The following is a 13,377-nucleotide window of genomic DNA, read 5'->3' as shown; positions in this document are numbered from 1 at the left end:
GGAAATTGGATGCACCTGAGCTCAATTTGGAGTGTGTGAATACTTATGTAAATGAGACATTTTTGTGTTTCATTTTCAGTGAATTAAAAAAAAAAAATGTAAAAGCATGTCTTCACTACGGGGTATTGGCAGGTTCTCCGATAAGGGAAAAAATCCATTTAATCCATTTGAATTCAGGATGTAACACAACAAAATGTGTAATAAGTCAAGGGGTACGAACACTTTCTGAAGGCACTGTAGGAGTAGAGTGATATAGGAAGAGTGTTCTGCAGGACTGGGGTTGAGTGTATTAGAGGAAAGTGATATAGGGTGAATTTGCCCCTTCACTGGGGGTTTGACTGTGGTGAGCTGGGCCCGTCCCTCCTCTCCTCTCTCTGGCATTAATTACATTACTGCAGCACTGCTCTTCTCCGGACCCTTACATAACCCCTGAACACTGGAGGAGAGGCAGTGTGTATGTGGCACACAATGTGTAGTGAGGCAGCAACCGGGAGAGACAGAATGTATTAATGTGTATCTCTATTTGGTAGGAGGATGCAGCAAGCTCAACACCCCAGGGCGTAGCTTTGTGTGTGTGTGTCAGAGCTCGCTGCACTCTATCGAACTGAAATGCAGGGTGTGTGCTTAGAGTTCACTTAGCTGACGTGTGTTTGTGTGTTTGTGTGTTTGTGTGTGTCAGAGCTTGCTGCACTCTAACTGAAATGCAGGGTGTGTGCTTGGAGAGTTCACTTAGCTGACATGTGTTTGTGTGTTTGTGTGTGTGTCAGAGCTCGCTGCACTCTATCGAACTGAAATGCAGGGTGTGTGCTTGGAGAGTTCACTTAGCTGACGTGTGTTTGTGTGTTTGTGTGTGTGTCAGAGCTCGCTGCACTCTATCGAACTGAAATGCAGGGTGTGTGCTTGGAGAGTTCACTTAGCTGACGTGTGTTTGTGTGTTTGTGTGTGTTGCTGGGCAGGGTTGTCACAGAACTGGGTGTAAACAAGGTTACGTAATGCAGTTTGCCGTCACACCTCCTTATAAACGGTTTGGAGAGAGTGAAAGAGAAGGAGCGGGGTGAGTGAGTGTGTTAGAGGCGGGATGGGGTGAAGAAGGAATACTTTTCTATTCTTTATGTTTTTGAGCCAACGGCTGGGCAGAGAGAGAGAGAGAGAGAGGAAAAGGAGTGAACTAGTTGGCAGGCAGGGTGGAGAAAGGGAAGGCCGGCCGCGAGGAACTCGGAGGATGGGAGGGAGAGGAAGGAAAGGAGGGAAGAGAGAGGAGAGATCAGCATTGAACTGGAAGCTGTCCAGCTGTATGGGTTTTCAACAGTTACTCTCTAGCCCTCTCTGCTGCCTGTGGCCTGTAACTTCACCCAGGGATCATAGATTACTATTAACTGTGATGAACCTAAACAAAATAACTTAATCATCAGTGATTACTAGGCGTGAGGCTCTGTTAGAATCATTTAAATTAACACGGTGTATTTGACTATTCTGTATGTAAACTGAACAAAAATATAAATGCAACAATTTCAAAGATTATACTGAGTTACAGTTCATTTAAATAAATCCATTAGGCCATATCTATGGATTTCACATGACTGGGAATACAGATATGCATCTGTTGATCACAGATACTTAAAAACAAAAAAGGTAGGAGCGTGTATCAGAAAACCAGTCAGTATCTGGTGTGACCACCATTTGAGTCATGTGGCACGACATCTCCTTCGCTTAGAGTTGATCAGGCTGTTGATTGTGACCTGTGGAATGTGGTTCCACTCCTCTTCAATGTCTGTGCCAAGTTGCTGGATATTGGCGGGAACTGGAACACGTTGTCGTACACGTCGATCCAGAGCATCACAAACATGCTCAACGGGTGACATGTCTGGTGAGTATGCAGGCCATGGAAGAACTGGGACATTTTCAGCTTTGGGAATTGTGTACAGATCCTTGCAACATGGGACTGTGCATTATCATGCTGAAACATGAGGTGATGGCAGCGGATGAATGGCACGACAATGGGCCTCAGGATCTCGTCACGGTATCTCTGTGCATTCAAATTGCCATCGATAAAATGCATTTGAGTTTGTTGTCCATAGTTTATGCCTGCACATACCGTAACCCCACCACTACCATGGGGCACTCTGTTCACAATGTTGACATCAGAAAACCGCTTACCCACACAATGCCATACTGCATCTGCCCGGTCCAGTTGAAACCGGGATTCATCCATGAAGAGCACACTTCTCCAGTGTGCCAGTGGCCATCGAGGGTGGGGATTTGCCCACTGAAGTCGGTTACGATGCTGAACTGCAGTCAGATTAAGACCCTGGTGAGAATGACGAGCATGCAGATGGGCTTTCCTGAGAGGGTTTCTGGCAATATGTGCAGAAATTCTTCAGTTGTGCAAACCCACAGTTTCATCAGCTGTCAGACCATCCCGCAGGTGAAGAAGCCGAATATGTAGGTCCTGGGCTGCGTAGTTACACGTGGTCTGTGGTTGTGAGGCCGGTTGGACGTACTGCCAAATTCTCTAAAATTATGTTAGAGGCTGCTTATGGTGGAGAAATTAACATTAAATTCTCTGGCAACAGTTGCCTCAATTCTCTGGTGGACATTCCTGCAGTCAACATGCCAATTCCATGCTCCCTCAAAACTTGAGGCAACTGTGGCGTTGTGTCGTGTGACCAAACTGCACATTTTATCGTGGCCTTTTATTGTCCCCCAGCACAAGGTGCACCTGTGTAATCGTCATGCTGTTTAATCAACTTCCTGATATTCCACACCTGTCAGATGGATGGATTATCTTGGCAAAGGCAACGCTTACTAACAGGGATTTAAACACATTTGTGCACAACATTTTTGAGAAGTAAGCTTTTTGTTGGAATGGAACATTTCTGGGATCTTTTATTTCAGCTCATGAAAGATGGGACCAACACTTTACATGTTGCGTTTATGTTTCTGTTCAGTGTAGTTCCCTCATGTAGCCATGTCCAAATACGTAGGGGCAAATCACAACTTCCCATTGACATCAATGCTTGACTAAGTAAATAAAATTGGAAGTTAGGATTCGCCCCCATAGTGTCACCTAATGATGATGCAGCAATGACAAAATAATTTGTAAGACTTCTATTCATCAATCATACAGATCCGTACAATAGAGTGCATTAATAATAAACCCATGGATAGATGTTAATTGTCCAGTCAGCCACACTTGGGCAGTTCCCTGTAGGTGTTACATCACAGTCCTTTCCTTCTAGGTTTAGTTCGGGCTTAGACAGTATGGGTGGGGTTGGAGAGGTAAACCTGCATGTCTGCTCATGTAACAGCTACAGTTACAGACCTTTTATCAAGGCCCACATGAAGTATTTCAATATGTTGTACTCCAAGTATTGGATGTCATGTACTTGTCTTTTCTATTGTTTTAGTGACTATTTGTATGTGCATTGTGATTGTGTAAAGGCCCTTACCTGCCCAGAGACTACTGGTGCAAATGAGCTATTTTCTACCCCCAGCACATTTTCATGGAAGTTGCATTACTGTAATATTGGTGTTGGTTAATGTGCACTGTCCCGGTGACATTCAAACAATGATCCTAATAATATTTCAACTATTATTTGAACCCAGGTCTGAAGAGTTAATATACAGGTAGCGAGCTGCTTTCTCGTAATCCTGCTAATACAGGTGATCTGCTGTGACATTTTGTAATTTCACGAAATACATGACTACATCTCACTCCAGCCTCACCCATATAATGTCTGCTTTCTCTCTCTCTTTGTCACTCTCAGGTCGGGCGTAGACATGGACATGCAGGTGGATCCTGATTCGCCGGATATGAAGAGGAGGCGTGTCCATATGTGTGACTATGATGGCTGTAACAAGGTGTACACCAAGAGCTCACACCTTAAAGCCCACCGCAGGATACACACAGGTAACACCAGTGTTGGGAAAGTAATATATTACTAACCCAAACTTTTTTGGCAAAAGTAACATTACTTTGTGTGGAAAGTAACGAGTTATATTACTTTCCTTTGCTTTCATGGGAAAAAATCCCAATCTCACCGTTTGTTTGACTGTCAGAGGGAGCAAGGCGAGCCGTGCGTACTCTACCAAAGATAGGCTACTTACTAACTCAGGTTGGATCACTGGTTTCTCCTTCCATCCGATAGGCTACTTACTAACTCAGGTTGGATCACTGGTTTCTCCTTCCATCTGATAGGCTACTTACTAACTCAGGTTGGATCACTGGTTTTTCCTTCCGTCTGATAGGCTACCTAATAACTCAGGTTGGATCACTGGTTTCTCCTTCCATCTGATAGGCTACTTACTAACTCAGGTTGGATCACTTGTTTCTCTTTCCATCTGATAGGCTACTTACTAACTCAGGATGGGTCACTGGTTTCTCCTTCCATCTGTGGCGCTGCTTAATTAGCCGTATACTGTAAGCCAAACATCTGTACAGATTTCCTCTCCTTTAATTGAAAATCTTTCCCTGGAGCCGCCAGTTCTTTCTGTTAGACCTCACATACACAGTCCATAGAGATGTTTAGACATCAGAGGTGCGCCCTCTATACATTTCTATGAACAGCAGCCCGTCATGTCATTTCTCAAAACACCCTTTCTCCGCTCGCTCAAGAACTAAATGAGGAAACAAGTCGAGATCGGATCATGGAAACACACCCGGTGGAGATAAGATTCTGAAAGTAACACACGCGTTGTTTGACAAAGTAGCTGTAATAAAAAATAACCCAATTTGATAAAGTAACACATTACTTTACTCTGTTGCTCATAAAATGTATCAGATTACGTTACTTGTTAGTTCTGTAACGCGATACCCCCAACACTGGGTAACACACACCCTGACCCGCCCACATACTCATCTATAGCCAATCCAGGGCCCGCATTCTGGAGCCTAGTGTTTCCCAACTCCAGTCCTCAAGTACCCCCAACAGTATACATTTTTATTGCAGTCCCAGACAAGCACACCTGATTCAACTAATCATCAAGCCCTAAATTAGTTCAATGAGGTATGTTTGACCCAGGCTACACATTTTTTATGCTGTTGGGAGTACTCGACGACTGGAGTTGGGGAACACTGCTGTAGCCAAGGAATAGCCACTGCTGTAGCCAACTGCTCTTAAATGCTAGTAAGACTAAGTGCATGCTCTTCAACCGATTGCTGCCCGCACCCGCCTGCCCGACTAGCATCACTACTCTGGATGGTTCTGACTTAGAATATGTGGACAACTACAAATACCTAGGTGTCTGGTTAGACTGTAAACTCTCCTTCCAGACTCACATTAAACATCTCCAATCCAAAATGAAATCTAGAATCGGCTTCCTATTTCGCAACAAAGCCTCCTTCACTCACGCTGCCAAACATACTCTCGTAAAACTGACTATCCTACCGATCCTTGACTTCGGCGATGTCATTTACAAAATAGCCTCCAACACTCTACTCAGCAAATTGGGATGTAGTCTACACAGTGCCATCCGTTTTGTCACCAAAGCCCCGTATACCACCCACCACTGCGACCTGTATGCCCTCACTACATATCCGTCGCCAAACCCACTGGCTCCAGGTCATCTATAAGTCTTTGCTAGGTAAAGCTCCACCTTATCTCAGCTCACTGGTCACCATAGCAACACCCACCCGTAGCAAGCGCTCCAGCAGGTATATTTCACTGGTTATCCACAAAGCCAACACTTCCTTTGGCCGCCTTTCCTTCCAGTTCTCTGCTGCCAATGACGAACGAATTGCAAAAATTACTGAAGCTGGAGTCTTATATCTCCCTCTCTAACTTTAAGCATCAGCTGTCAGAGCAGCTTACCGATCTCTGCACCTGTACACAGCCCATCTGTAAATAGCACATCCAACTACCTCATCCCCATATTGTTATTTATCTTCGTGCTCTTTTGCACCCCAGTATCTCTACTTCATATCATCATCTGCACATCTATCACTCCAATGTTAATGCTAAATTGTAATTATTTCGCCACTATGGCCTATTTTTTGCCTTACCCTCCCTAATCTTGCTACATTTGCACACACTGTACATATATTTTTTTTCTTGTGTTATTGACTGTACTTTTGTTTATCCCATGTGTAACTCTGTGTTGTTGTTTGTGTCGCACTGCTTTGCTTTATCTTGGCCAGGTCGCAGTTGTAAATGAGAACTTGTTCTCAACCGGCCTACCTGGTTAAATAAAATGTAAAAAAAATAGGCACGTTGCGTAGATCTATACTATAACTTCTTATCTGAAGATGCCTCGTTTTTGCTCAATCACATGCACCGAACGTACTTCCTATTAAACCAATCAACCAACTAACTCTACGTCTTCTTCCCTGTAGGAGAGAAGCCGTACCACTGTACCTGGGAGGGCTGTACCTGGAGGTTCGCCCGCTCAGACGAGCTGACGCGACACTTCCGTAAACACACGGGCATCAAGCCCTTCCGCTGCACCGACTGTGACCGCTCCTTCTCCCGGTCCGACCACCTAGCCCTGCACCGGAGACGCCACGTCATGATGTGAACCATGACCTCTGGCCCCTGATCTTTAAACCCTTCCCCCTACTACCATCACCCCCCCCCCCCCCCTCCCCCCCTTGGTACTCCAATGAAACTCAGATGGGAAGGGGCTAAACCCTGAATTGTCACTTCCGGTTCCTGTCTCTTTTCTCTCCTCGTCCTCTAATTTGAACTGTGGGTCATCATGGAGATCAGGAAATGAAAGAGGTGGAGAGCGCAGATTGCAAAGTAAATGATGAGAGCAGTTCATTGTTGTTATTTGGTTGCCCAGCACCTGAAGGGGGAGTCCACCACTCTTCACAGCCACCCTCACCCCAATGCTTACCTTCTCATCTCTCCCTCACACCCCACTCAGTGTGACCATGGCATGACGCCATCCTCCTCTATGGCTTCCTATCCATCCAGAAGACAAACCAGTGACGCCTGACTGGGATACTGCAGAGAGAAAGAGACAGACAGGACTGAGAGAGAGACGGAGAACGGACTTTGAAATGATGCAGGGATACCTACACCACACACTCAGCTCAGAGGGAGAAGATGAGGGAGGAAGAGAACGGAGAGGAGGTGAAGGGGGCGGGGAAGGAAATGTGGCTTGTGTCTTGTTTGTTGATTTCAGAGGGGAAGATACTGTGGATATGTTTACTGTATTTTCCTTCTCAACTTCTGTGATCCTGCATTGCGTGTGTGTGTGTGTGCGTGTGTGAGCGTTAGTGAAGTGTGTGCTATTTAAAGACAGTTGAAGATGCATAAAGTCCTCTCCATATTCTTCCCGAGCAGAGTCCACAGCCCCCTCGGGGTGTGTGGGGCAGAACTGTTCTATTCTGTCTAATTCAACCCCTCCACTCCCCCATCCCCTAAAACAGGGAGCTACAAGACTGTGAATTTTTATTAAGATTCTGCTTTCCTCAGTTTCAATCAGAAATGAAATCATGTTCACTTGCCCCACATTTTTTAACTTGTTGGTTCAGTAACAGTATTTGTTGTTTAAAAAAAAAAGAAAAAAAAAGGCCTTTTTTTCCTTCTTCTCCTTCTCTTTGCCAGTGATTGGCTGTTAACAGAATAACATCCCTTTTTGTCTATTTCAAATCCTTAGATTGTGTTTGAGGCTGTGAAAGTATAAGAAAATAAGTTTGAGATTACAAAATGGAACTCTCGCAGGGATCTAGGGGAGCTTGTGTGTGTGTGTGTGTGTGTGTATGGACGTGTGTGTGTGTGTAACAAATAATCAGAACTGATGATTTTAGAAGTGTGTGTTTGGGGCAGCAGAGTGTTACCTCTTGCCCGTCGGAGCCTTAATGAATCAAAGTCAATCTGAGAAACTCTGGTTTTAGAAACGCGCGTTTGTTTTGGTCTTCAGGGTTACCCAGGAAACGGGGTCTTATCGCCCTGACGACAGGTCACGAGGCACCTCTCTTTTTTGTTACAAGCATTTCTACCCAGACTCAGATCAGGGCTTTTATTTACAGAGTCACAGAGTAAGATTTCTGATCTAGGATCAGGTCTGCCCTTTCCATATGATCTTATTCATTATGATCTAAAAGGCAACACTGATCCTAGATCAGCAATTGACTGATCTTCACGTCTTAAGCTGGCTGTTTTTAGCTCCTGCTCTCTGGGTTCACTTGATTATGCAACTTCCACAGACCTCGCTCCTTACGCTGTACTGGGGTCAGTGGATAAGTATGTGTTGCTAGTGGAACATACAAAGAGCTCACTCCAAAGTGCTGTTATGGAGTAGGTAGCAACATACATCTTGCTACTGGGACATACACAGATCTTGCTCCTAAGGGCTGTACTGAAGCCAGTGGCTAAGTACGTGTTGCCACTGGAACGCACAGCTCCTGTGATACTAGTGCTGAGTGATTAACTGAAAGGTCAGTTATTTAACGTTTTTCAAACAACTAATTGACCAACATCAGTCCAATTATTCAAATTCCATTATGTTCTGTTTTTTTTGTCAGTGAGCTCATTGCACAGTTTCTGTACAAATAAATCAGATATAGACTGAAATGCTTGATGTAGGAGGGAGTTGTAGTTTCAACAGGGCCAATATTCTAAATGGTTTAGCTCATAAAACGCGATGAATAACTACAATGACCATCATCCATTGCGCATCTACTTGTCTGGTCTATGTTTTCTTTTACGCCAGCTACGGAAGAGACAGAACGATGCGTGATCGTGAGAGGATATAGAGAGCAGCTGTTGGTTCACAAGGTATCTGTACCTGCAAATACATGATCTAAGTGATTGCTAGTTTGTGTTCAGCAGTCATAAAAGTGTGTTATTTACTTTGAAGAACTACTAAAATAGTGATTTTGTCAGACAGCGTAGGCAGCAGCTCTATAGAGATGAAATGATGACTTGGAATGCAATACAAAATACAAAAGTACAACTCCCTCCTACATCAAACAGTTCAGGCTGTATCAAATAAAACAAATGTAGTATACACAACAGCTGAAATATTTGATTAAAGTAAGGTCATGTGAATAAACGATGGTTAATAAGTGATACGCCGTAATGGGCGGTCACTACCACCATGGGACTTGTATGAATTGTTTTGTTCTGTGTTATTACAGCATTCAACCCCAAAATGCATAGTGCATTTAATGTTTTTTTTAAATCATCAAAATCGTGATTATAATTGAACCGAAACCGAACCGACCTCAAAAAGTACTAATCGCTCAGCACTACGTGGGACATGCATACAGAGAGGGCATACTTGAGGACACGTAAACAAATTGTTTGGCTCTCTCGCTAGCAGTCGCAGCAGCCGTCATCATTTCAAACGCTAGCTAAATAAAACACGAGCGAATTTAAGATCCCTTTTCTGTTGACAATTTAAAAACAAAATGGCAGATACTGCTTGTCTGACTCTGAGCCCAGCCTTGGTGTGAGTTGAGTTGAGCGCATGCCAGAAGCAGCGAGAGATCTTATTGGTCCACACAGAGCGATGCAATGTTCCTATGAGTTTCTCTCATTCTCTGCTTTCGACTCCTAACAATGATACTAAGCACATCTTTCTAGAAGAGTATATGCATTGGATTGCAACTTGTTTTGTTTTGTAAACTGTTCATATTAGATGTTAAGGACTATGAGAATAATGAAAAAAAGAATAAGAAGTGTACATTCTGTATATAACCAAAAAGCATAATAAATGTAACAGGTGGAGTTCTATTTTTAACACTGACTAGACAATGTGAAAATATCATTTGTATTTTCTTTTCTCCTCTGTTGGATGGATTTACAAATGAAATGTGTATGAAAAGTTAAATTCCTTCTTTACAACAAAAAACAAAAAAATCCCCCAAAATCGGTCCCTTTTGTGTTGTGCTCACTGTTGCATGGAGAGTAGCATTTGTTTTTGTGAAGTTGGTGAGCATGTCGGTGTGAACACGGTGCCCTAACCTAACAGTTATGATGACCTGCAACCATATCCTAATCCCAAACGTCACCCTATTCCCTATATATAGTGCATTACCTTAGGGTTCTGGTCAAAAGTAGTGCACTATATAGAGAAAAGGATGCAATTTTTGGACGCACCCCATGCTGAAAAACTGATAATATGTCATATCTGTTGTCATTGGTCAAACCCACCTCACTGCATAGACATGGCAATGCCAGTGATATACAATACAAGACACCAACTCATCCATATGAAATATCATAAAATCCTCGTTAAATGTACTCCAAATACCACAAAGAAAACCGTACAATAATACATCAATACAATACACCACGATAGTGATGCTCTTTCCAAGAACATGCATCTATGGTTTAGACGTGGCAGCATACGACTGAAGACTTCATGACCCTCTGCTCGTTACTGTACTGTGTCTCAACAAGCATGTTTATCAGCTAGTCACCCATCACTTCTACAATACGGCACCACATAATGTAAGGGTAAATTGATTGATTGCGTGCGTGCGTGTGTGTATTACTGAGCGTGTGTGAGTGTATTACTGAGCGTGTGTGAGTGTGCTTTTTCTTATCATTAATCAAAACTCTTTAAGAAATCATAATTTTAGGTATTTTTTATTGAATGCAGTAATTTATGGGCCAGTACTATATTACTCAGTGCAATGCAGTTATCGTTATAATAATACAAGTCATTAATATTATTTCTTTTGTATTTGTACAGAACAAATGTGTAAAGATCAGTGAGGAAAACGTGAGCTTTTTGATACTGTGAGATGTTGTTTCATTAAGTCAGTTTCCCCCTGTACAGTTGTGATTTACCCCACTCCTTTTATAGAATAAAATGTTTTTGGTTCAGATTGATGATGCAATGTCTTTATTGTTGATTTACATGCTACCTACACCAGCCACAGGCGTATGTCCGCATGCACCATCTCACACGTAGATTTTGTCCATCTACAAACACACATGAAACATTAACGGACTTGCTATTGCTAGCTAATTTGTCCTGGAAGATAAACATTTGGTTGTTATTTTACCTGAAATGCATAAGGTCCTTTTTTTGCTGGGTCTTTGTATAATTTTGTAGTAGGGTGTGATTGCGGCCCGCAATTCGGGGCGTTCCTGCGGTTGCACAATTAAACAGGATGTAAACAGCACATTTAAAGTATTCACTCAGTTTAAGTTTATTCATTTCAAATCAAATTTTATTGGTACACATATTTAAACAGCACATTTAATATTTAAACTGCACATTTCAAGCTTTCACTCAGTTTTTTTTTAAATTCATATCAAATCTAATTTCGGTCGAATACACAGATTTGCAGATGTTATGGAAAGGTGCCACTAAATGCTGTTGTTACTAGCTCCAACAGTGCACTAGAATGTCTCGCAAATGCAATACATACATTTTTTGTATCTTAACAACAAATCAAGAAATAACAGTCCAAGTAGATATATTAGTGAGAATATCAATACGCTGTGTGAATAGACAGAATATAATTTGGAAAAGATAATGGTACATAGTTTATTTTTTATTTAACCTTTATTTAACTGGCTTTGCCTCAAAGACATTCAGAGACTCTATTGACAGTTAGGGTTGTTACAGTGACTATATTACTGCCACACCGGCGGTCGCGAGTCATGAAGTCAAATTCCACATGAGCATTTAGTTAAGGTAATTAGGCTTCTCCATGCTCTGACGCTGCTGCTGGTCATTAGTAGCCTACCAAACTTGTTAACTGCCTGGTACTCAGCTCTCTATTGTTCCTCTAATCACTCTGACATCAATGGAAATTTAATGGGAAATCTAATCAAACACTTCATGAGCTCATGTTGCGCAACGTTTCTATAGGCTATGCATTGCGAGAGAAAACACAGTGATGGCGTCTATTTAAAAGAGAAAGATCCCATCAGCTTTCTATAGGCTGGTACTACTATATTTATTTATCAACTTTCCTAATATTAAGCACATTGCTTCTCTTTACGACAGGAGTATAGCCTACCTGGCTGGCATGAAAATGAACAACGGGAAAAGCGTCCTCCATTCACTATTTAAGTGCATACACTGCATTCGAAAAGTATTCAGAACCCTTAAGTTTTTACGTTACAGCCTTATTCCAAAATGTATTAAATCTACACACAATACTACACCATAATGCAAAAACAGGTTTTTATACATTTTTGATCACATTTACATCAGTACTTTGTTGAAGCACCTTTGGCAGCGGTTACAGACTCCAGTCTTCTTGGGAATGACCTACAGGCTTGGCACACCTGTATTTGGGGAGGTTCTCCCATTCTTCTCTGCAGATCCTCTCAAGCTCTGTCAGGTTGGACAGCGAGTGTCGCTGCACAGCTATTTTCAGGTCTCTCCAGAAATGTCCGATCAGATTTTATATCCGGGCTCTGGTTTTGCCTCTCAAGGACTTTCAGAGACTTGTCCCTAAGCCAGTCCTGCGTTGTCTTGGCTGTGTGCTTTGGGTCGTTTTCCTGTTGGAAGGTGAACACACCTACTCATTCCAGGGTTTTTCTTTATTTTTACTATTTTCTACATTGTAGAATAATTGGTGTCAAAAATGATTGACAAACTTTATAAAGATGAACAATAATGAGTGTATAAAACTAGAAAAGTACATTTCCTTGAATAAAGTGTGGTGTGAATGCTATCTTGTGAAGCATTGATTGATAGGATAGCCTTAATTAACATGTAAAAGTTGGTGTGGTGTCTCTAGCTTGAACTGTTCAATACTTACTATTGGTGGCTATTGTATGCAAATTTATGTAGTTATAGTTCATGCAAGTTTCACAGAAGGTTAAGTTAGGATAGCCTGAACATGTGACAGTTGGTTTGGTGCCTATAGCCTGAATGGTTGGAGGCTTACTGTTGGTGGGATATTTAATGCAAATGTATAGTTATAGTTGATCAATGTTTGTAATAATTTGAATTTGGGATAAGAGGAACATGTGAATGTTGGTTTAATGTTTCTAACTTGAACGGATCAAGAGTTACTGTTGGTGAGTTATTTTATGCTAATTTATGCAAATGTTTATAATTATAGTTCATTTATATAATTATAGTTGATAACGTTTTTCATAATTTGACGTTAGGATAGCCTGAACATGAGAACGTTGGTTTGGTGTCTCTAGCTCGAACGGTTCAAGAGTTACTGTTGGTGAGTTATTTTATGTTAATTTATGCAAATGTCTATAGTTATAATTTATAACATTTAAACAAGAATTCAAGTTAGGATAGTCTAAACATGTGAACGTTGGTTTGGTGTCTCTAGCTCGAACGGATCAGGAGTTACTGTTGGTGAGTTGTGTTGTGCTATTTTATTCTAATTTCAATTTTTCATAGTTTATAAAGGATTTTTTGAGAATTTCAAGTTAGGATAGCCTTAGCGTTTCAAAGTTGAACCTGGACCAATTTGAAAGCTACCACTGTATTCCT

At 41.9% G+C, this 13,377-nt stretch overlaps 1 protein-coding gene across 3 annotated transcripts in view; it reads left to right on the top strand.

Annotated features, from left to right (window-relative positions):
• The window catches only part of klf8 (Kruppel like factor 8), a 108,051-nt gene extending 97,268 nt beyond the window's left edge, over window positions 1-10,783 (top strand). For all 3 annotated transcript variants that reach the window (XM_055942996.1, XM_055942997.1, XM_055942998.1), the window contains exons 6-7: window positions 3,768-3,910; window positions 6,332-10,783. In XM_055942996.1, coding sequence (XP_055798971.1) covers window positions 3,768-3,910; window positions 6,332-6,513 — 325 coding nt within the window. In that variant the 3' untranslated portion in view covers window positions 6,514-10,783. The remainder of the gene's footprint in view (window positions 1-3,767; window positions 3,911-6,331) is intronic.
• The last annotated feature ends 2,594 nt before the right edge of the window (window positions 10,784-13,377 follow it).

Source organism: Salvelinus fontinalis, chromosome 13 (assembly GCF_029448725.1).
Source record: "Salvelinus fontinalis isolate EN_2023a chromosome 13, ASM2944872v1, whole genome shotgun sequence".
Lineage (NCBI taxonomy): Eukaryota > Metazoa > Chordata > Actinopteri > Salmoniformes > Salmonidae > Salvelinus > Salvelinus fontinalis.
Note: the sequence above shows the minus strand (reverse complement) of the source record. Positions and strands in the feature narration are given on the sequence as shown.